The sequence below is a fragment of the Eleutherodactylus coqui genome, chromosome 2 (assembly GCF_035609145.1).
Source record: "Eleutherodactylus coqui strain aEleCoq1 chromosome 2, aEleCoq1.hap1, whole genome shotgun sequence".
Taxonomy (NCBI): domain Eukaryota; kingdom Metazoa; phylum Chordata; class Amphibia; order Anura; family Eleutherodactylidae; genus Eleutherodactylus; species Eleutherodactylus coqui.
The window spans coordinates 219,666,508-219,692,344 of NC_089838.1; the positions used below are offsets into that span (position 1 = coordinate 219,666,508).

A 25,837-nucleotide genomic window follows, 5' to 3' on the forward strand; every position below is an offset into this window, starting at 1 on the left:
GCGCTAACGTCTCAGGGAAGGAAGTGAAAATAACCAGAACACCGCATGGTGTTCGTTACGAATAACGAACATCCCGAACACCCTAATATTCGCACGAATATCAAGCTCGGAAGAACACGTTCGCTCATCTCTAATATGTAGTGATATGTTGTCTCTAAAGATGTCGGCAGTCCCACAATTGCTAAAGCCTCCATATGGCCATTAGGAGAGTCAAAGAAAATGAAGAAGGCATGGTTAACTTTCAAACAACTTTTGAAGTGGTATTGGAAATTTGAGAATGTCTGGATATTAATGGTGGAGTTAAACATGACTTACAGCTAACATTTTTCATGTTAATATTTGTATAAATTTTTGGGACACCTTGTGTCTGTGGCTTATTTTCGGTGAATTTACAGAGTGGTGATAATCCCACTGTCCTCCCAGCAGGCAGAGATAGTACAGGTAGCAATAGTGCTCAACTTCAGTAGTGCTCAACAGACTTGACTCCACTGGAATCAGTCAGATCTCTGAAGGTCTCTAAAAAAAACAGAGGTTCTAGAGAATGCCATGCCAGGAGTGGGTAGTAGGACTAAATTCCAAGCAGGAATGTCCAGCAAAAAATGAGTTTAAAAATACTAAACTCAGGACATCGTAGTTAGCCTACTAGTTTCAAACAACACAGTCATGCCATGAGTAAGAGCCCTGTGTGGTTTGAAACTAATAAGCTAACCAGGATGTCCTGATTTTACTATTTTTTAAACTCATGAAATAAAGTTTTTGTTTTATATTTTTTACTGGATCAGGTGCTGGACCTTACTACCTGGAATTTAGAGATCGTGCAGGCTCCAGCTGCTCATGTGATGCTGTACTGATGCATCATGGGATTGAGAGCACAGAATAGTGAAAGGGAAAGCAGGGATAAATGTCAGCCTCAAAATGATGCCTGATAAGCATCACACAGGGGACTGCACTGCGTGGAGGTGACTGTAATATACATAGCAGAAGTCCAGAGTCTGACAGACAATTAGGTGAGGGGTACAGGGATAGAAAAACTTGTTTTTTCGGGAGTGATCCTTTAGGCTGTACAGTTTATCTATGTACATAAAGTAATAGATTTCATTATGCTTGACAATGTTTAAACTAAGTTCAGCTTTACCTACTAGACACTTCATGGGACTCAACTTTGACACATAACTATAAGATTGGAGTTTGGTGTGTTTTAGCGAGTCTCCAGATTTAGCTCTGCATGCTTCCTCATTAATAGACTGGTAGTTATAAGTAATAGACTGCAACAGTAACAGATTAGTGATAAATATATGAAGGCGCATTATGTATCAAATATATAACAGTTAACTTTTTTGCTAAGTAGGCTATATAAAAGCCATTGAATACTTGTGCAAGGGCAGGCCACTATGACACAAAAGTTCCTGCTTTTGCAGTTGTACTGGCTCTCCAGAATACATATTTCATACAGAGATGAGCACATTGCAAGAGTGTAAAAGCCATGGGGGTCATTCATTAAAGAACATTTAGTTCTAGAGGAGTGCTTGCTCATAGGACAACTGCATTGAAATTCTGCTTGATCCAAAGAAATAAATAACAATCATTGCAAATAGGCAATAATCATAACTGAGTCATCCTGTGTCAAGTGCTAACCTGCGGTGTCACACAGAGCTTAACAAACATAGCTGAAAAGATCAAGAGAAAAATGTAAACAGACTACTTAAAATGCAATTTCCTGCTGCGAAAAATTCTTATGACTACCCTTTGAGTAACAAATTACACAGAGTTGCTTCAATAACAAGTCTGTTATTGCAAATGGCATAATGTCATAATATTAATATTGATATTTAAAGGGGTTATCTGACGATTTAAATTTCTTACTGGAAAGCTCAGAGTCGGACCCGCCACTTCCAGCTCGTATCGTGGCCTCCATGGTCGTTGATGTCATAGAAGAGCAATGGGCTGTTGTCTCATTAAGATAATTAGGCATGGTCCTCTTTCTATAACACTGCATCGGTGGTGATAGAAAGACGGTCTTGCCTAATTTTAATGAGTCGTCAGCCTGTCGTTCTGCTATGATATCACCGACAATGTGTGCTACGATACCACGTGACCTCTTGTTAGAATACAACTAAAAGTGGCGGGTCCGACTCTGCGCCTTCTGGTAAAAGGTTTAAATCGCCGGATTACCCCTTTAAAGAAAGCAACAACATAAATGGGTTACAGTTTATTAGGTATTATTATTATAACACTGTACTAGTAAATAGAAAATGCCAATGGTAAGTAATTAGTATAAAAGTAGGTGTGCTTACATCTGGCATGCAACAAAGCATAATAATTAGTGATGAGCGAGCATACTCGCTAAGGGCAATTGCTTGAGTGAGCATTGCCCTTAGCGAGTACCTGCCCGCTCGAGAGAAAAGGTTCGGGTGCCGGCGCGGGTGACAGGTGAGTTGCGGCAGTGAGCAGGGGGGAGCGGGGGGAGAGAGGGAGAGAGAGATCTCCCCTCCATCTCTCCCCGCTCTCTCCCGCAGCTCCCTGCCCGTCGCCAGCAGCCGAACCTTTTCGCTCGAGCGGGCAGGTACTCGCTAAGGGCAACGCTTGCTTGAGCAATTGCCCTAAGCGAGTATGCTCGCTCATCACTAATAATAATCAAAATTTTTACTTATAGTTCAAAGGAAATAACAGGAAATGTGAAAAAAACTTTCATATTCAAGGAAGGAAAACACTAGACAAAAGTGATACATTGTATTATGTTGAGGGGGTAGTACAGGATACAAAGAGTCAAACAATACCAAAGAGAGAATCCTTGTCTCATGTGTCACCCACTTATGCTTGTGAATGGTAATAGGACAGAGTAAAGTAATCCTGTGTAATTGGGAAAGAAAAATGGGACAATCAGGAAGAAACTGAAAGATTAGTGAGACATGCTTGTAAAAAATGGAAATGTAACAAAGTTACTAGGGCAGAACATTATTAAAGTTCTTGGAGTAATACATGACCCTGTATTCTTAGTTTTCACTTATTAAGTAAACTGAATTGCTTCCAGTGTTACAAGTGGATTGTTCAACTGATGAATCAATAGAGACAATGTGATCTTCACATTTATTATATCCTGCCAGCTTTCGGAAAGAGAGAAAGTAGTTCAGGGTACATGGATCTGAAATAAATCATGGTAACATGAAAAATGATTTTAATCACAGAGCTGACATTTACCAGTGTACATTAGGAGACACTTTGGGTAACCTAGAAATCAGAGGGGGTAAAAATATTGAAACAGACAGAGCTAAAAATGAAGGAAATGATACAATATCCTCTCGTCATTTTCTTTCCCGTAATATGGGTTGATCTGACAAGTTCAGTGTTTTGAGAAGGGCTCACATTGACTAGAGGATCTAAGGTAGCTCTTATCTCGAACTGAACTCTTATTTTCATTAGGATATCCCATTCAAGACGTAAAATATTAGGAAATATACTATGGACAAATATACAAAGCTATTTGGCTGGAAAGTAAGGACAAACAAATTCCTAAAATATCTGGGCAAATAAAACATTAGGTTAGGCCACCAATATTTGATTGGTGGAGTTTCAACATACACCCCCAATGATTAACCATGATGACTTACCTTAAAGGAAACCTGTCACCATCTTTTTGCAGCCCTCACTCAGAGCACTCTAATGTAGTGACAGTCACACTGATCCCAGTAATATGTCTGCTATATGTATCTGGGCAGGATTTTGGGAGAAACTTACTTTTTGTTAGCAGCAGCCAAACACAGAACTAGTCCTGCATCATTTATAAGCTGTAGGCTAGCTACACCCTGCCTTCGAGCCAATGATTGGCAGCTCTCTCTCTATGCACAGTAATAGCCAAACAACAGCCAATCAATGGCTGGAGGGTGGAGTAAGTGTAGCTAGTCTGCAGTTCATGAATATCCAGGACTACTTTAAGTAGTCCTATAAGCATGGCTGGCACTGATAAAATGCAAGTTTCTCAAAAAATGTTGTACAGTCCCATACAGTGGATATATTACTGTAATCAGTGTGACTATCACTACCTTGTGCTGCCCTCAAAGAAATGATGACAAAGGCTTTTTAAGGACGGGAAGTCAAGTGTTAAAGTCCCTAAGAACCCTTTAAATTAAGAAAAAATGTCAAATCAAATGGTTGCCTTAAAGGTTCTTGTAGGCTTGATTATAATTATAATTATGGTCTTGTGTAGATTTTGGTGTAAAGACTAGCTACACTTATCACCCCTAGATCTCACTATTTTAGAGCAAGTAGGATAGTACAGTAGTGCGGCTCCTTTAGCACTGTTTCACATCTGTTGAACAACAGTACACAATAAATTACTAAAAGGTAGAATTATTACAGTAGCTTCTAAATGACTGAGGAAAAGCATTCTGGATTCTAAGAACAGCGATAAGCCTTGAAGTTGTGAATGACGCAGGCTTTGATAAGGGAGGAAAATGTTGATAATGGTGCAGACATTTAACAAAATAAAGAATTCTTACACGGGAAGACAACAGTCAAATTGACTGTCCCATGAAAACAACCTTTCTTCCCAAAGCAGCTCCCCCCAAGTATGAGTTGATTGCCAAGGGTCAGTCTGCTAAAACCTCTGCAATCAGATCTTACCACTGCTGCCGTGTTTCCCCGAAAATAAGGCACCTCCGGAAATTTTCAGAAGTCCCAAATATAAGGTACCCCCGATAGTAAGGCATAGTAAAGTGTGCAGGCAAGTCAAGAGACCTGTCCCCTGCTGCCATCCCCGTTGTCTCCTACCTCCAGATGTATAGGTAGATCTGCAGACAGTCTGCTGTTATCCTGTCCCTGCTGTGCTGTACAAGTGTGCTCTTGTGAGCTCCCCTTACTGGCTGGAAAAGTCCATACTGTACGTTCTGTTCCTGCTGTACATGTCTGCTGTGATGAGCTCCCCCTGGTGGCCGGAAGCTGCAATACCATCCCTACTTACAAGTGGTACAGGAACTTCTGTCTGCAGACAGGTACATTACTTTACAGCCCTTATTTTTTATGGCTCTGTGTGTGAGTCAGGCAACCTGTGTGTGATTCTTAAGGCTGGGTTCTCACAGAGCGTATTTCCAGTGGAAATCTCGCAGTTTGGCCACAGCGATAAACAGCGAGATTTCCGCCGGGAAAGCGCTGCTTCAAAACCCACGGCACTCAGCCACTTGTTTTGAAGCGACCTGGCTGCACGCTTTTCTGTTTCTGTGGCCGGTGAATCCGCACCACAACAATGGCTTCTCCCAGCTTTGCCGTGACAGATTTGCTGTCCCATGTGGACGAGATTTCTGAGAAATTTCGTCCACAAAGCTGGCCACTTGAGGGATTAGCGGCCACAGACGGATTTGCCGCGGCGAAATAAGACACCCGCTGAAAATAAGACGTAACGCATATTTGGGAGCAAAAATTAATATAAGACGCATCTTATTTTCGGGGAAACAGAGTAGCAGCTGCTATTACATAATCACTTGACTGTATGAATTATACTGCAAGTATTAGTAGAGACAAACTTTTTGCCATGATATGAGACAATGACTGTATACTGATATTTCATTGAAAGTATGCTGTATTTGCATTAAAAGGAGCATAAAGAGATTGGATGTCCACTGATAATCATAATAATCCAGAAGTGTAAAGGTCCATTTACACTGGATGTATGTCAGGCAAACAATTCCCAACACTCGTCCCCGCACATACTCGCTCCCGTGCTGTTACACAGGAGCGAGCATCACTGACTCGTTCACAGAGTGGCCAGCAGGGGGTCGGGGTGGCTGGAGGAGATTTTACTCCTCGCTCTCCCCCTGCCCCTCTCCATTCACTTAACACAGCGGCCATTCAGTACTGAACGCCTGTTCTTTACACTGAACGATCAGCGATCAGGATTTTAAGCTGCATAAAATACTGAACAATGGTCGTTCAGTGTAAAGAGCAGCCGTTCAGTACTGCATGGCCGTTTGCTTACAATGAATAGAGAGAGGTGGGGGAGAGCGAGGAAGAGTCCAGTGTAAATGGGCCTTAAGTGGCATGGTGCACCGCCACTCACCTGTTACTGCTGCTGCTCCCACTCCAATTGCATACTGGCATAAACCCCATGAACTGACAGCACGTCCACTTCTGCACTTGCTCCCCGATCTCGTCCTATAGGGCGTGTCTTTTTAAGGGTCCAGCTCACGCTTTCCGAAATATGTCCCCTTTCTACAACCTGTTAACCCCGGCCATATTAGGCCTCCTTCTCTCAAGGAGGTTTTTCCAGTAGCGTAAGCTGCAAGTGAGTAGTATGATTTCCTGACATCAGCCTGTTTCTGACCATCCTGATTTCTTGATTTCTGACCTCATCTACATTTAATCAGACCACTATCTGCCAGCTGCCTGTCCTGACCCGGACTGTTAATCATATGGAACCTGTTCTGCCAGCCCTGACATCTCGCTTGATCTCTGTATTGAAGAATTTGCTGCCTATCCCAACCTCAGATTGTCTACTAGTTAGGTTCGTGTTCACAGCCTCAGGTACATTGCTTTGGTCTAATGTAGCATCAGCCGCTAAACAAATAAGACTGATTCTCCAAGTAATTATCTGAAGACCCTGTAGCAAAGGCCAAATCCCAATTGAAGGGGAAAAGGGTGTAAATCAGCGTTCTTCAAGCACTGCCTTTTGATCTAGCCCTAAGCCAAATCATTGATAACATACATACAATCTGCTAATAGAAACTTTGCAACTTGACTGAATAGGTTTCCATTGCTTGGTAAGACAAATGCATAGGTTATGGGCACGGTACTTGTAGGTTACACCAAAACTGATCATGCCCAAAAATAACATTTACTTTGTACAACTGATCAATGACTAAGATGTGTTCTAAAATTGTACACTTTTCAGTTCATTAGATTCCTAAGGAAGCGTTCTGCCATACTACACATAGAGGTAATACCGTATGTGGACTAGTTTAAACATATTTCCATTCTAGACATTCTACTTAGATATTTCACTAGACCATACGAGTATTTAATAGCTGTTACTTTGATGGCTGTTAAAGTGTATGAACTGTGCATGATGAGCTTGTCCAGTGAGATGAATCTGTTTTGTTTGGTGTTTTTCTTATTAAGCTAATTGAAAATGATTCGTAATCCTGACAGCTGCAAATAGCGTATCACACTAAAATGCAGATTTTACAGCAAGATTAAGCGAAGGTCAAGACCTGGTTTAAACTGTCATGCTTTAAACAGCTCCCGATGCACTAATAAAGAGTATGGCGCCAAGCGCAAGTTGGATTTCAATGCAGGACATTATTGAATATTGTGAATATAAATGAACTATTTTATGCATGGTATAGGATGAATACTAATGTTAAATGAAATTGGATTCATCAGCTCTAATAAAGGGAATACCAAGAGATGTGAAATAAAAAAAGACTGAAATTGAAAACAGCACGCAACTGATTAAGTGGAATCTAAGAAATAATGAAAAATTGAAGCACTGTATGCTAGGATATGTTAGATTACATTGGTTTTCTTAGATTGTCAAACACAAGACATCTCCATTAACACATGGATTTGGCCTGAATGATGTTTTCTGTTCTGACTCTCTTTCCACAACTACAAGGATGTACACTAAACCGAATTTATTGGGATGTTTAGTACAATCCCTGTAGTGTTATTTTCACTGACTAAGAGTGCTAATGAAGGTACTCTATGGGATGCATGATGCTCAAGATGCTGTACAAAACCTGCCTTGTTAAGGCTCATTTCACACCAGTGTTAGGGCTTTAGTCAGAATTCCGTCTCTCTGCTCCAAAAGGCTTTCCATTAGCTTTCCACTTTTTAAATGGAACAAATTGTGCTGCAGACTGTGCTATTTGTTCTGTTAAAAAATGGAAGAAAAGCAAACGGAAAGCTTTCCGTTTGTTTTTTTGTGTTTTTTAAAAAAACTACATTGAAATCAGTGGGGGAAAAAGAGATCAGTTTATTTTTTGCTTTAATTACATTTCTGTGCTCCAAAAACTGAAGCACTAACATTGGTGTGAAATGAGACTTAGGCCACTTTCAAAGAGGCGTTTGTAAAAATGCGGCATATTACAGCGTTTTAGAACAGCATTTTTAAACACCTTTAATAGCGTTTTTAACGCACCCCATCATTGCAATGGATAATGCGGTGCATTACAAAGCGCTGCAACATCAAAAAATAGTGTCGATGGATTCTTGATCTGCTGAAATTGCTGATGACAGAAGAGATGTTGAAAGAGTGATGAGAGTGAGACAGCATTACTGAAGAGAGGCAACACTGAGCATGTGGGACCACCTTGGAACATTTAATGAGGTGCACACAGTAAGGCTCTTCAATAGAAACAGTTGGTGATTCCTTGAATATCTGAGGATTGAAATACAAAAAAATGTTTGCAATTATAGGCTGGATTTTACTATAGACTGGAGTTAACTTTTAGCAGTATTTTCTTTCATGGGACAACCCCTTTAACTATGTACCTAGATTTACAAAACATCAAACAGAATAGGACATATGTATGAGGACTATATGAAGCAACATGCCAGTCTGGAGAAAGGGCAATGAAGGCAAATGTAAAAAAAAACAACTAAATTCAAGCCCTTGAGCTAAAGGAGAGCTGGTGTACAAAGTTCTGTAGAGTGGCAGTGCATGCAATGTTCTGACGCTGACTGACCTTTCCTCTGCTGTGCTGCACCATGTGATTGCAAAGGTCAGCAATGGGATATGGGACAAGTGAAAGCCCAGTACAAGTAATGAATACAGTTGAGAACCTCACTATTAGAAGTGGAAAGAAAAGACAAAGACAAACAATTCAGAAGGAAAGTGGAGGAGCAAGAGACACCGATCACAAACTAAAATCTTTCTACACAAATGCACAGAGCATGGGAAACAAACAAGGAGAATTTGAGCTCCTAACACAGGAAGGATGATACACATAATTGGAATACAAGGATTGAAGGATAAAACTTATTTATAAGAAATACAGCTAATATAAGGGGAGGAGGTATTGTGTTGTGTGTTAGGAAAGCATACATCCCCACAGAGATTCGAGCTTCAGAGCATAGGAGTTCTGTAGAAACTGTTTGGGTAAGAATACAAGGAGAGAACAACAGAAAGGACACTATTGTAGGCATTTACTATAGGCCACATGGACAAGCAGAAGGTATGGATGAACCCTTTCTACATCAAATGGCTAAATTCTCAAAAACGTTCGACATAGTGATTAAAGATTTTAATCATTTAGACATTTGTTGGGAATCTCTCACAGGTAAAAATAGTGGGTCCAACAAATTCTAATCCTTTCTTGCTGACAATTTTATCTTCCAAAAGCTATCTTGGACCTAATTCTTCCCAACAGGGAGGAATTGGTTGAGGAAGTATGAGTGGCTGGGACCTTAGGAGGCAGTGATTATGCTACCCTTGAATTTTGGATACCAAGGGGAGGAAGATCCGTGAGAACTCAGACTTCAAGGTTGGATTTCAGAAAGGCAGATTTTAATGGACTCAAAAACAGGGTAGGAAGAATCAAATGGCTGGATGTTCTGAAGAAGGATAGAGAATTTAGTGAAATTAGATTCTTAAAGCACAATCTTTAGCAATCCCTAAAAGAAGGAAGAATGAGAAGCATTTAAAGAGACCAGGATGGATGAATACAGAACTTAAACAAACGCTTAAGTTGTTCAGGACAACAAACCCGTGTGTTCAGGACTTTGAGGCAAGAAAACCAAACTAAACAACCTTGATGTTATCATAACCAGTACTCCAAGAAAAATCTATATCTTATTTTTGTTCATTTTGTTTTGAGAAGCTTATTATGCATGAAAAATGATTTTCTGTTTTTACTTTTGCCCTATATAATGGAATGTACCACTGATAAAGAGAGGGGGTGATTTCTAATCACATCTGGTGAGTGTGATTTGTAAGTGTCCTCAATGCACGATCAATTAACAAATAATTTGGATGCTTAAAAACATATCAATTAGTGATATTACGCTAACAACCCTTTCCCAATGTACAGATGCTTCATATAGGCATATAGATGTGATACTACTTCTTTCTCTGCTCACTCTGATAGAACCCTGTTTAGGTTTTTTCGGAGGAAGCTTTCATAACCAGAAGCAATATATCCCCTGTAGAATATCTGTCCCTATTAACAACAGACCACATGTTATATAGGTATGTGGCAACCTGAGGGTAACTCGCTTATGGGATCACCATTTTCTCCTCCTCAGATGGTTGGCACCACACACATAAAGGCTCAGGACCACCGGATTACTTCAACTCTGGTTTCCACCAGTTTTATTTCACACACTGCAAACAGTTTTACGGCATCAATGTACTGGAACATAATAAGATTTTTGGGGTTCACAATCTACTGGGTCCCCATCACCATCCCCCACCAGGGGTGTCTAGAGGTCATCCTTCCCTGTCAGACACGTGATGGGCCTTGTTTGGTCTGCACTGGACTTCAGGCTCCCAGTTCCTGATGCTGCTACCACAGCCCCTCTCTCTGGCTTTCAGCAGAGAACTGAATGTGTGGAGGTTTTAACTTCTTCAGACACACCCATACAGTTGTCCTTGCTAAAACATAGAAGGTCTGCTTTCACGCCCTCTGCAGGCCCTTCTGTGAACTACCTTGCCACAGCATATAAACGTGATGCGGTTCATTTCTCTGTTCCATCCATTATAACCCTGGTATACAAGCTTTCACACCAGCAGCAATATATCCTCTGTAAAATATATATCCCTATTAACAACAGACCTTCTGTTATGTAGGCATATAAACGTAATGCAACTTCTGTGCTCAACTGTTAAATGGTCACTGGTTAAACTGTGCTTATGTTATATATGGCTAGGTCATGTGATGCAGGCATCAAATGAAGCTGCTGTCCAAATGCAAAATGGGGACACATTTGGTGACATGAGCAATTTGTCATTAAAGTGAATTGAACAGCGATGCACCTGGTCAACCTACACTGCATTCGCTTGGGGACCGACTTAACCACCATTCTTGGGATATGTGGAGGTCCTAGCAGTTGTACCCCCATTGATCATAAAGTCATCTGCTATCATGTGGATGAGTAATAAATTTATAACTTGGTACAACCCCTTTAATCGCTGTAAAATATTTAAAAAAATTGAAACATGAAGCATATACCTGCCATCATATATACCTCCTGAAGTTTAGAGGCAAGAAGTCTAGTCTTGGAGCAATCTTATTTCACTGCTTCTATTTTAATATAGAGTATAGTTGTCTTTTGTACAAATGGATATTACTGGTATCTGTTAATATCTTATCCATCTTAAGGTATCACTAGCAAAAGAAACAGTGGTGACACTAAACTTGCCCCTCTGTTGCATCCTCTCCCGGTTTTTACATGGCACCTGGTCTGCGGCAGCTTCTGTTGTAGGCTGCTTTACTCTGGTCATGCTCATCAGATAGAGACTCTATCTTTCCATGTGAATGCTTTCACTGGACCACATGGATGTATTAGTGATAACATGAAGATCAAAATGGGGGAGACTTGCTCTCCCCTTGCACCACATGCCAAGTGAGGTACTCTGTGCCTATATCTCCATTGGGTCTCATTAATACTTAATACAGACAACCCCTACTTGTCTGATATTAGAGGGCACTCCCAGCAGGGGGATGTGGCCAAAAACGTGTTTCATGCTACTTCAGCTTAGGAGTTGTAAGACCTGCTCACATATACTGACCGCGGATAGGATACAAATCCCCAACACACAGCAGGACTATATGATCCCTGGGATATTCATATGTTCCACGTTCGATGTTGTGTACTTGTTCTGTTGGAGGCAGGGCGTAACTAAAGCCTTAGGGGGCCAGGTGCAAAAGTTCAACTAGGCCCCCCCCCCCTCCATCTGTACCCATACCCAGAGGCGTAACTTAAAGATTCGTGTCCCATTGCAAAATCTGTAAAAGGGCCCCCCAACTATAATGCTTTATTCCTACTACTAGACTCCCTATATGGACGCCTAAGGGTCCTGGGCCTGGGTCCAACCGCATCCCCTGCATCCCTTAGTTGGGAGGTTTTGTGTTGGAGAAATGGGACAAAAACTGAAAGAGAGGATGAGGTCTCACCAGCACACAATTAAAGAGAAGAAGACCAAATTACCTGTGGCCAAGTACTTTTCTAGTCATGGACACAACATAGAACATTTGAAAGTCACCATATTAAAAGCTAATTTCAAATCACAAAGCCATAGTAGAATTTGGGAGTACAAATTTATAAGAAATGTTGACACTTTCAACAAAGGGTTAAATTCAAGAGGATTCATGCATGACTGGGAAGTATGAGTAATCTATAACACAGATAACACTCTGGCCTGGTGACCCCCTAACAGTAATTCAGGGACCATAAAACCTTCACATCTTTATCAGTGGATTATTTAAGTATTTATTTATTTCTCTACTTATCCTGTTATGGCATTCTTTTAAGTGCAAATAAATCACATCCATGTCTGTACCTTGTTATAAGTATGTGTGTGTGTATATATGCATGCCTTTTGGGATCTATTTTTTATGCCTGAGGAAAAATCCTGAGAGGTTTGAAAGCTCGCTATAACATCATGTATTTTTGTTAGCCATTAAAATGTATCCTATTTACAAGATTACTTGGTTTCTCTTACTGAGAACAATCACATTTTACTCTGGCTAACATGGCAGCGGCATGCATGACCCTTTATACTCGCCCCTTCTTAGGGCAGTGATGCGCTAGTTGCGTCACACCCACATCATCAAGGAGACAGAACTTCTCTCAGTGTTTGGAACACCAGCACTGTTCATTTCTTCTTAAGGGAGCAGTGCCGGAGCCATGGGCAATATGCTACCTCATGGTTATGTGTGCTAAATCACAACACTGTATAATTACAATACTAGACGTATACATAGGAAATGCTGTAAATCTGATCACCTTATATATAAACATAAATTTATACATCCCTACACACACAACATTTCACAATAGAATTTTCCCATTTAAATATGAAAACAAAGTTCAGAAAATATTTTTTTGGATGGAGAAGCAAAATCTTGAAATTAGGCATTCTACAGCACAATGCTGCTTTTCTAGTGCACCTATTGGCTCTCAGGTTAAACAGCCATACACTATGCAAGTATTTGTGTTTACTATGTCTGTAAATAATAAATATTCTGTACTTGTGGATACAACCTGCTGCCAAACTAATGGATCTCAAAGGTGTTTCCCTACTGAAGAGACTTTCATGATATGAATGCTATATGTTATAAAAGTCAGATCATTAAGGGTTTAAGTGTCGGGACTTCTACTAATATTAAGTAGAGGGTGCCATGTTGAGACTTTGTGTATATGCTTGATCACGTTCCATTAAAATCAGTATGAGATAAAGAAACAGTAAATATTTCATGGGGAAATATCTTTAAGTAGCTCACATAAAAATAATGGTAAATCCGTAAATATCCATATTTTATTCTGCCTTTATAAAAAATAGGCTAAATACCTTGCAGATGTGCAGTGTTCTGGCAAAATCTGCAAGTGATAAAACATTTTTTTCACTAAGTATATTATGAGGAATTTAAGAAATAAAGTGGGAAATAAGTGAAGTATAGAGGGATGGCCTACTGTTTAAATGACTTCAAGTGTGTTAGAAGTTGGTGTTTTGCCAATTCACTTTGCTAAATATAAACCACAGAGGCCTCCGGGTCTCTTACCTCATTTGTCTGCTGGACACAGTTATTCTAGCACACTGCAAAATGCAACAAATTTTCCCGACCGTACTCACAAGGGACAGGCTATTGTATTTCTGTCAGTACTGCATGTTATTATGTTTCTGTTGTTAACTTGTTCTCTCCTGGATTACATGAGTGATTTAAGTAATCCTTTATAAGTACTGAAACATGAGAGTTAAAACTCTTAGTAGTTTAAATGTTTAGGATGATCTACAATACATACAGTTTTTCTGTCTGTCAAGTGGAATTGATGACAAAGGAGAATTTTTAAAAATCCATAAAGAACTCATAGTAACTGCCTAATATAAGATAAACGTATAGTTGCGCTTTCTTATATCTCTATAAAAGCACTGCAATGCCAGTTTTAGACGTGTTCACGTGACTACCATTGCTCTGTATATAAAAATTCCTCAAAACAGAGTCGATATTAGTCAATGATTCAATATGCATAGGCCAACATTTATCAATATACTGCATTTCAGCCAACCTTTGAAGTAAACTGCTCTAAAAATTGTCATAAATCAATGCATGCACCAAGATGACCCAAAAATGTAACCTTTTACACCATGTTCGAGGAGATGACAAAGTGAATATGGTCACTATGTTTAAGACAAATTGATAAAATTGACAGTTTATTAACCCCTTAATGCTCCATGATGTACAGTTACGTCATGGAAGTTTAGGGTTTGTATGGAGGGGGATCGGGGGTCAATCACGTTCCATACAAACAGATTGGGTAATGTTACTTTTGAAACTTTGCAGGCCTTTGAATTCTCCAATTGAAAACGTAATAGTGTAAGAAATATAATCTAATATTCAGGTTAATATAGGTCACAATTCAGGTACTTACCAGTCGACAGCCTTCAAGAGAACTGACTAGCTGAGCATTTTGACAAGACAGAATAGAACCCGCCAAGTTGAGCATGACACAGACAGCAGACAGAAGCATAAAAAAGGTTATCTGAAAATAAAGCACAAACAGCGAGTTAATAACATACCATCTTGTACATTGTGCTAACACTAGAAGAAAAGTGCTACAAAAGAATACAAAATAAATCAAATGCAAAATATAAATATATCTCCCCAGTAACATCTTGGGAGGGCTCTTTGAACCTCTACCATTACTGTCTGAGTCCCCAGCTGTGGTGGGTGATTTAGCACGGCTTTACAGGAGAACCTCTATAGGCTCTAGCTACTTAGATACTGAATACACATATATGTCAGTATAGGATGAGACCGTTCATGTCCAGTTTTCTAGTCTATTTCATGTGGGCCTCATTTTAATTCAGATTTTTCTGTTGTTGGATGGTTTTTATTTAAACATAATAAAGGTTATATTTTAGGGATTACAATCTAATAGTGCTAAACCTCCGAGGGTATTTAGTTGTTTGTAATATATTAAGGCATTACATTCTTTCACTTATTTTTCAGGTATGACAGCCTTATGAAAAAAATCCTTATGAAAAGCACATTTAAGCCTCTACTCCTACTTGGGTTACTTGATATCCACATGTACTGTATAAAGGAATAATATCTGCATTTGCATGTAAGCCCTGAAATGACTTACTAATATTATAATGCTGTTAGGAAGGCAGACAAAGACAGAACATCTGATTTATAACCTTCTCAAAGCTAAGAGCTTTGCCTTGCCTTTGTACTAAATTGTAGTTTGCATGTGTGTCTATGAACAGTCTACATCTACAAGCATTTCAGTAATGGACTGAGATGCTAAATAGCTATTCTGTATCAAGATACAGATGTGACCTGTGCACTGCTTGATACTGAATCACAGCATTTCAGCTATAAAATATATTAATGAGCCATACATCTGTTTTTGGTAGATGTAATAGGAATATTCCGGAACTTAGTATGGAAGGCTAGCCATTTCATGTGGTCCCGGCTTTACTACATAATTATTTACTGTACTCTACCAAATGTCTATTGCTTTTGTCTCAACAAAGAGATGGTCAAAATGTTTTATATTAGTCTGGTCTAGTCATACTGCTTTATCTCATCTTACTCCATGAAACATGTTAGTAAAGTTAGGTCTTATAGGATATGGGTTCAAGGGATTTCACAATAATGAGTCCTAAATGTTTTCTAAGCTTGTAGTAAATTTCTGAACATAATTCAGTCCCCATGACTTAGGGACTGCTGACTAGTACTGTGCATATACAAACATACATAGATATACAACAGCAGGTTGTATGATAGATGCATACATTTCTTCCTAAGTACAGATAAGCCAAAACTAAGGCCGAGCTAACATGGTCATTTCGGACAATCCATCTTCGGGCTTCTTTAGACAACCGTATTTTCACATGTCTTTGTGCGTGCAATGCACAGAGAATAAAGCCCATTGGTGGAAATGGGTTCTCATGAGCGTGGTTTGTACGTGCATTTCATGCCCTGTTTAACTGCATATTTGCGCACCTAGGGCCCCATAGATGTTTATGGAAAGTGTGTAAATACGCATTCATTATGCGCGCAAATGCACAATACACTGCGCAATTCCATGAAAAAAAACACATCTGGACCTCATTAGGCTAAATAGCCTTTTAAATCACATTAGGGATGTCTCATGGGAATTGGCCCTGCGTGCACAAAAGTACAGAACTATGCGCCGATATGTGCACAAATCTACCTAATCAAACCTCGTTGACTGCGTAAGTATGTTGCACTGAAGCGTGCGCACACGCTCATCTGAAGACGACCTTAGGGCTCCTGCACACTTGTGTTTTTATCAGATGTTTTCTTCACGTGATTTTGCTGCGTTTTTTTAACGCGAAAGTCAATAGGACTTTCTAATGTTAAAAATCGCATTACGATTTTCATGCAATGCATTTTTAACATTAGAAAGTTCTATTGACTTTTGCACTAAAAAAACGCAGCAAAATTGCTTGAAAAAAAAGCGCGAGAAAAATGCAAGTGTGCAGGAGCCCTAAAGATTACAATGTTCTCTGTTGTTTACCATTGCCCTGAAGGTAATTTCACTGGGTTGTCATGGAGCAAAGAAAGGTACATCACTATTTCAACAATACTATATCTGTACACAGAGAATGTACATGTAAAAACCGCATCAAACAGCACCACAAGTTCAGATTGCTTTCCTTATCAGCTTTGTTAACCCGTATAATATTCTCCTCTTCTGAGAAATGATAGGTGAAGAAGAAATAAATTCCAGCATGGGGAGTGGTGATATAAACTAGGATACGGAGGAGGTTTTGATGTAATATGGGCCCTTTTGGTCCTTCTACACAGGCCAATTATTGGGCATGAGAATGTGTAAAAGAACCGACGATCAGATGATTGTTCAGTTTCAACAAGCATACAAATGTATGAATGGAGAAAGGTACGACCAACCTATGGCGATGAATGATCATAATTACAATCATATGTTCCCATTAGGTGATTCTCGGCCAGTGTGAAAGCAAATGAAATGAATGCCAATTAACATGTATTTTGTCCGTCACTCATTAGGGTTCAGTCACTCGGGCGCATCGGCACCCGTACACAGGCGCTGATGTGCCCGTGTGACCGAGCCCGTACTGCAGGTAGAAGACAGCCGTACCTGAAGACGGACGTCTCTCTGCAGCGCTGAAGTAAGAATACATGACCGGCAATGAAGCCGGTCACATGTTCTTTCTCCCGGCGCTGCAGAGAGACGTCCGTCTTCAGGTACGGCCGTCTTCCTTCTGCAGAAACACGGGCGCCAATGCGCCTGTGTGACTGAGCCCTTAGATTGGTCTGAGAGCTCAGACAGTCTGTATGGATCATTTTTCTTTTCTACATACAGTATAAGATATCCTAAAATATCCTTCCCAAGTTCCCAACCTATTTTTTTCACCATTTTAACATGAAGTGTTCATCTGTAGTAATTCCTTTCTCTGATTTTTCTTCAGTTATGTCCACTTACCTGATTATAAATCATTAGTTATTTTATACATACTCTTTCTTAATATTTGGAGTGTAAACTACTGCCAGAGACACCATAGGATTTTCCATTCAACTGCATATCTTACAGTTTTACATTTCAATATCAGTCACAAAATACTCTGTCATGAGAGTACTTTTACAAGAGCTTACTTTTTTTGACCGATAGTCGTCTTGTGCAAAAATGGGAACCAACAGGGTACTGAGCAAAAAACAAAAAAATTGCTCATTGCTAGTCATATTATTTCAGCTCACTGAAGCAAGTCAACCAATTGATTTAATACTGAATGGACAGTACTGCAGGACCTACAGTATAAGGCTATGTTCACGGGGCATTAGTCTACGTTGGATATTTTTCATGTGGATTTCAATAAAAATCCACATCAGAGATCTTCCACAAATGATGTGGATTTAGCCCAGTGAATATTGAAAATCAGACTACAGATTTCCTGTCACCAATTCTCCGCAGAATCCGCATCAAGAATTGACATGTTACTTCTTTTTTTTTTTCCACATGCGGATTTCAAAACTGGGTGCAAATATATCTGCACTGTATAGACTAAGATATGCATTCCCACTGAAACAAATCGGACACTTAAAGGGGTTGTCCCGCGCCGAAACGGGTTATTTTTTTTTTCAACAGCCCCCCCGTTCGGCGCGAGACAACCCCGATGCAGGGACTTAAAAAAAAAACCGCACAGCGCTTACCTTAATCCCCGCGCTCCGGTGACTTCTTACTTACCGGTTGAAGATGGCCGCCGGGATCTTCTCCCTCGGTGGACCGCAGGGCTTCTGTGCGGTCCATTGCCGATTCCAGCCTCCTGATTGGCTGGAATCGGCACGTGACGGGGCGGAGCTACACGGAGCTGATCTCCGGCACGAGCGACCCCATTGAGAAAAGAAGAAGACCGGGACTGCGCAAGCGCGTCTAATCCGGCGATTAGACGCTGAAAATTAGACGGCTCCATGGAAACGAGGACGCTAGCAACGGAGCAGGTAAGTGAAAAACTTCTGATAACTTCTGTATGGCTCATAATTAATGCACAATGTATATTACAAAGTGCATTAATATGGCCATACAGAAGTGTATACCCTAACTTTGTTTCGCAGGACAACCCCTTTAAGAAAGCCAATTTCGCTGTGAATTTGGCAAAGAATTAGTGTGGATTCCACATATTCTGCTTCAAATCCGTTGTGAAAAACTCCGTGTGAACATAATGCTACCCTGACCCTGAATATCAGCTGTCCTTAGACACAGGCATCTTGTGTGTAATAGAAAATATGGCTGCAAGGGTTAATTTAGCTAAATATTGCATCATCCGAATGACATGCTGCGGTAAAACGCAGACAACTGCATATCAGTAAAAGCCCATTCACACAGGCTCATTTCCCATCTGTATGCTGTATGTGTATTTCACAGATGGCACATGGACCCCAATGGCTATAATTAGCCAATTATACTATACTGATCCATATCACAAACCAGAATAGGACATACAATATCCACCACTCGTTGGTATCAGACAGCACATAGATGTGTGTCCATGTGATGTCCGTTGCAAGTTGTACCTATAAGTCTCGGCCACACCTTGCATATGCTCATGTGAATGGGCCTTATGGCCGCGATTACATGAGCGCTGTTAATGCTTGGGTAATAGTGCTAATTGCTGGACTGCACTTGCAGGTTCAGGTCGGCTATTGTTAGAAAAACACGAACACTAGAGACAGCCGCTAGCACTCATGTAATAGCAGGCTAGTCGAAGCATTGCTAAAAATAAGAAATTATTTCGCACTTTACTTCTCATGGTACTTGACAAACTTTTTTCCTTTAACTACCGCCTAAAACTATAGTTCCATTATAAATATCAGTGCACTCCTCCTTGATAATTAGGAACAAAAGCTTGCTTCTTCTTTCACGGAATTTCTTTCATTTATGGTTTTAAAGGAGGCTGCCATTAACTATGTGGCTGGCTGCCAAAACAAGGCTCTCTCTTCCATTCCATTTGTAGCTTCCAAATCATATCATTTGTGCATTGCAATAAAAGAACGTAATGTCAAAGTTCTCTGCCAATCTGAATTGAATTATAAAAGGTGCCTCATGCTAATGTATCTATTTCATTTGTGTAGCTGCCTTTGTAAAGGGAAGTTATAAATGAGGTCTAATTTTCTTCATACCACCTACAGCAGAAACCAAGAACACCACTGTATTTCATTATGATGTGAAAGAACAGTTGTGTAGGGGGGCTTCATTTGAGAAACGGAGGAGTTGTTTAACCATTGTATTTAAAGAGAATGCTTCACATGGGCTAGTAAATCAATGCTATGCACAGGAGTCCTGCTGAAAGCCTATTTTTTTAGAATTAGCAAGTACATATGTGCAGTTAAGGCCTTAGTCAGACGGGCGTTTTTTCGCGCGATTTGCAGATCGCATTACGGATGCGCATCCGCAAATCACGTGACCGATGCCCGAAAATCGCCCGAAAATCTGCTCCTAGCCGCGTTTCATTAGAAACGGGCCGGAGCTGTCCAGCGCATTGCATTCAATGGAGCCGGCAATACAGCTGGCTCCATTGAAAGCAATGCGCTGCGGGCGAGTGTGGGATGAATTGTCGGGAAGGGCTTAAATATATAAGCCCTTCCCTGCAATTCATCCAGAAAAGTGTTAAAATAAAAAAAATATATATACTCACCTGCTCCCGGCAGCCGGAGTTCCGCATGGCCGGCCTGCAGAGGGTGTGAAGGGGTTGTGAGTCAGACCTGCCCCCTGATTGGCTCAGCGCTGAGGCAATCAGAGGCAGGTCTGACTCACACCCCCTTCACACCCACTGCAGGCCGGCCATGCGGAACTCCGGCTGCCGGGAGCAGGAGAGTATATATATATTTTTTATTTTAACACTTTTCTGGATGAATTGCAGGGAAGGGCTTATATATTTAAGCCCTTCCCGACAATTCATCCCGTGCACGCCGGCAGCCCATTGCTTTCAATGGAGCCGGCTGTATTGCCGGCTCCATTGAATTCAATGGGCAAACATCGTTCTTCTCTGCCACAGCTGTTACAGCTGTGGCAGAGAAGAATGATTTGTCTTCTATATGTTCTCAATGGGGCCCCATTGAGCGCATATAGAGAAGAGAAAAGGAATCGCAGATCGCAGATAGGTGCGATCTGCGATTTCTGTTCTATAATTTATCGGACGAGCGCATAAAAAGCTCTCATGTGTCCGATACCATTGCAAAGCAATGCTTTTAAAAAATCGCCGGACGCATGCGCAAATCACGCGAAAAAACGCCCGTCTGACTAAGGCCTAAGAGTGTAATCCACTTCATTGCAATAAGGGGTTTTTCTTTAACGCATTGGTACTAAACATATTTCGGGCTGTAAATTGTTAGTTGTGTGTTGGTAGTGTGTTACGTAATAAGGCAAGCCTAAAGCATGACTGCTGTATTTACTGTGCTACAATGTGTGGCTGCGGCACTGAAATCGCATTCAACCAAATAAAAGTGCCGGGTATATAATGTGATGTGGTAGTTAGCAGCTAAAGCAGCCTCTGTGTATGTGGAATAATACTAATAGTACTGAAAAATATAAGCAGGGGCGTACACAGAAATCATAGGGCCTCATAGCAAAACTTAACATTGTTTATATATATATATATATATATATATATATATATATACACATACACACACATAGATATATACACACATATATATATATACACATACATATACATACACACAGACTGCATCTTAGAATCGCCGCTGAGCCTCCAACCGGGCATGGTCGTGTGTGACAACGGCCGTAACCTGGTGGCGGCTCTGCAGCTCGGCAGCCTCACGCACGTGCCATGCCTGGCCCACATCTTTAATTTGGTGGTTCAGCGGTTTCTGAAAAGCTACCCACGCTTGTCAGACCTGCTCAGAAAGGTGCGCCGGCTCAGCGCACATTTCCGCAAGTCCAACATGGACGCTGCCACCCTGCGGACCCTGCAACATCGGTTTAATCTGCCAGTGCACCGACTGCTGTGCGACGTGCCCACGCGGTGGAACTCTACGCTCCACATGTTGGCCAGGCTCTATGAGCAGTGTAGAGCTATAGTGGAATACCAACTCCAACATGGACGGCGTAGTGGGAGTCAGCCTCCTCAATTCTTTACAGAAGAGTGGGCCTGGTTGGCAGACATCTGCCAGGTCCTTGGAAACTTTGAGGAGTCTACCCAGATGGTGAGCGGCGATGCTGCAATTATTAGCTTCACTAATCCTCTGCTATGCCTCTTGAGAAGTTCCCTGCAAAGCATAAAGGCAGACGCTTTGCGCTCGGAAACGGAGGCGGGGGAAGACAGTATTTCGCTGAATAGTCAGAGCACCCTCATGTCTATATCTCAGCGCATTTTGTTGGAGGAGGAGGGGGAGGAGCATGAGGAGGAGGGGGAAGAGACAGCTTGGCCCACTGCTGAGGGTACCCATGCTGCTTGCCTGTCATCCTTTCAGCGTGTATGGCCTGAGGAGGAGGATGATCCTGAAAGTGATCTTCCTAGTGAGGACAGCCATGTGTTGCGTACAGGTACCCTGGCACACATGGCGGACTTCATGTTAGGATGCCTTTCTCGTGACCCTCGCGTTACACGCATTCTGGCCACTACGGATTACTGGGTGTACACACTGCTCGACCCACGGTATAAGGAGAACCTTTCCACTCTCATACCTGAAGAGTAAAGGGGTTTGAGAGTGATGCTATACCACAGGACCCTGGTGGACAAACTGATGGTAAAATTCCCATCCGACAGCGCTAGTGGCAGAAGGCGCAGTTCCGAGGGCCAAGTAGCAGGGGAGGCGCGGAGATCAGGCAGCATGTACAACGCAGGCAAGGGAACACTCTCCAAGGCCTTTGCCAGCTTTATGGCTCCCCAGCAAGACTGTGTCACCACTCCCCAGTCAAGGCTAAGTCGGCGGGAGCACTGTAAAAGGATGGTGAGGGAGTACGTAGCCGATTGCACGGCCATCCTCTGTGACGCCTCTGCTCCCTACAACTACTGGGTGTCGAAGCTGGACACGTGGCCTGAACTCGCGCTGCATGCCCTGGAGGTGCTTGCTTGCCCTGCGGCTAGCGTCTTGTCAGAGAGGGTGTTTAGTGCGGCTGGGGGAATCATCACGGATAAGCGTACCCGCCTGTCAACTGACAGTGCCGACAGGCTTACACTCATAAAGATGAACAAAGCCTGGATTTCCCCAGACTTCTCATCTCCACCAACGGACAGCAGCGGTACCTAAACAATACGTAGGCAGCACCCGCAGATGGAAGCATCGTTTTCTATCACCATCAAAAACAGGGACCTTTTAGCTTCATCAATCTGTGTATTATATTCATCCTCCTGCTCCTCCTGAAACCTCACGTAATCACGCTGAACGGACAATTTTTCTTAGGCCCACAGGGCTCAGTCATATTACTTTTGTAAACAATGTTTATACTTTTCAATTCTCATTAAAGCGTTGAAACTTGCACCTGAACCAATTTTTATTTTAACTGGGTTGCCTCCAGGCCTAGTTACAAATTAAGCCACAGTAACCAAAGCGATTAATGGGTTTCACCTGCCCTCTTGGTTGGGCATGGGCAATTTTTCGGAGGTACATTAGTACTGTTGGTACACCAATTTTTTTTGGCCCTCGCCTACAGTGTAATCCTAGTAATTTTTATGGGCTTCGCCTGCACTCATGGTACAGCAAGGTGTGTGGGGTTGACCTACACTTTTGCTACATAAATGTAACTGGGGTCTTGTCTATACTGTAACTACTGAAATGTGAAAGAGACTGTTATCTCCCTAAACTGCTGCAACGGGAATGTTACTGTGGCCTGTTTGGACTGCTACTACTACTGAAATGGAACGAAGACTGTGTTCCCCCAATACTGCTGCTTCGGAATTGTTACTGGGGCCTGTCTTGACTGCTACTACTACTGAAATGGAACTAAGACTGTGCTCCCCCTATACTGCTGCTTCGGAATTGTTACTGGGGCCTGTCTTGACTGCAACTACTACTGAAATGGAACTAATACTGTGCTCCCCCTATACTGCTGCTAGTGATATGTTACTGGGGCCTGTCCAGACTGCTACTACTACTGAAATGGAACTAATACTGTGCTCCTCCTATACTGCTGTTAGGGATATGTTACTGGGGCCTGTCCAGACTGCTAATATTACTGCAATGGAACTAATACTGTGCTCCCCCTATACTGCTTCTAGTGATATGTTACTGGGGCCTATCTTGACTGCTACTATTACTGAAATGGAACTAATACTGTGCTCCCCCTATACTGCTGCTAGTAAAATGTTACTGGGGCCTGTCCAGACTGCTACTATTACTGAAATGGAACTAATACTGTGCTCCCCCTATACTGCTGCTAGTGATATGTTACTGGGGCCTGTCCCTAATGCTACCGCTGAAATGTTACTAATTCTGGGCTCTGCCTATACCGCTGCTAATGCTATGTCACTGGTGTGGAAACGGAGGCTGCCCAAAGACATGATGGCGGCGAGGCCATTTACCACCAACGCGGTTACTGTTAAGGTGCATATAACCACGGACACGTGGAGAGGACACGTAGTGCGTCAAAAACATCCCCCTCCTCCTCCAACAATGAAAACATTCTTGACAAATACCTTAGCATTGGTCCGTCTCGTGGCAGTCCAAGAATTACACGCTTAACGACACAACAAGAGAGCCCCCCCACCATCCCCCCGCCACGGCCCACTTAATCCTGGCCACATTCCGAAAACCAACTAAATAAAACCGCGCTACTAGGTCCGCAGTCGCGGCCACATTCCCACCAACGCGGTTACTGTTAAGGTACATATTACCAGTCTGACTGGGGCATGCACTGTGGGCCGAAGCCCACCTGTATTGTATCTGACGTTAGCTCTGCTGAGCAGGGCACTGCAATGGGATACATTTATGTACCGCCGATGGGTTCCAGGGAGCCACCCATGCTGTGGGTCCACAGGGACTTCACATTATGGATTTGTACCTGCCAGTGTCTATGTCTTAAAAACCCAGGTCAGACTGGGGCATGCAGTGTGGGCCGAAGCCCACCTGCATTTAATCGGACGTTACCTCAGCTGTGTTGGGCACTGCAATGGGATTTGTTTATGTACCGACGGTGGGTTCCAGGGAGCCACCCATGCTTTGGGTCCACACGGACTTCACATTAGGGAGTTATACCTGCCTGTGTCTACTTATAAAAAAAACCCAGTCTGACTGCGGCATGCAGTGTGGGCCGAAGCCCACCTGCGTTTAATCTGACGTTACCTCAGCCGTGCTGGGCAATGCAATGGGATTTATTTATGTAACGCCGGTGGCTTCCTGGGACCCACCCATGCTGTCGGTCCACACGGAGTAGTACATGCCTGTGTCTACTTATAAAGAACCCCAGTCTGACTGGGGCATGCAGTGTGGGCCGAAGCCCACCTGTATTTAATCTGACGTTAGCTCTACTATCTGGGGCACTGCATTGGGACAAACTACAGGAGCAATACAGCGCTGATGAGATGTGCACAGCTACGCTAGCATTGGAGTCCACTGTAGGCACGCGATTGCTGAGGGTTTGTGCAGAGGCCTATGTCCTGGGTGCAGTGAAAGTCCGCTTCCAGCCTAGGATTGCTGAATCTGTGGGCCGAGGCCTATGCCGTGGGCGTGGTGCAAGTCTGCCATGTTTGGCCGCTCAGATCAATTTTTTGTTCATGTCTTGGGTTTCCTAGGACCCACCTATGCTGTTGGTGCAAACTTAGTTCCCATTGCGGTGTTTGACCTGTCTGGCACAAAGGCACTGACTGACTTGGGGAGGGGGCAGAGCGCTGACGGCTTTCCCCTTGCAGTGTGGATTGAGCTATGCGACACCTTGACAGAATGAATACTGTGTGGCACATGGATTCCCCATTGCTATGCCCACGTTTGCAGCTCCTGACGGAGGTGGCACAGGATTGGGGTTCTCATTGCTTCTGTACAGCATTGTGGGCTATCACCCCGCCCCTTTTAAAGAGGGTTGTTGCCTGGCCCTGCCAACCCTCTGCAGTGTGTGCCTCCGGTTCCTCCTCATGGCAGACGCACTTATAAATAGACATGAGGGTGGTGTGGCTATGAGGCCAGCGTGTGGCATGAGGGCAGCTGAAGGCTGCGCAGGGACA

The 25,837-nt window shown here is 42.3% G+C and overlaps 1 protein-coding gene across 1 annotated transcript in view; it reads right to left on the minus strand.

The window, feature by feature from the left end:
• Window positions 1-25,837, minus strand: part of ENTREP2 (endosomal transmembrane epsin interactor 2) — a 786,181-nt gene that overhangs the window by 318,772 nt on the left and 441,572 nt on the right. Inside the window, exon 3 of the mRNA XM_066589957.1 lies at window positions 14,581-14,691. Coding sequence (XP_066446054.1) covers window positions 14,581-14,691 — 111 coding nt within the window. The remainder of the gene's footprint in view (window positions 1-14,580; window positions 14,692-25,837) is intronic.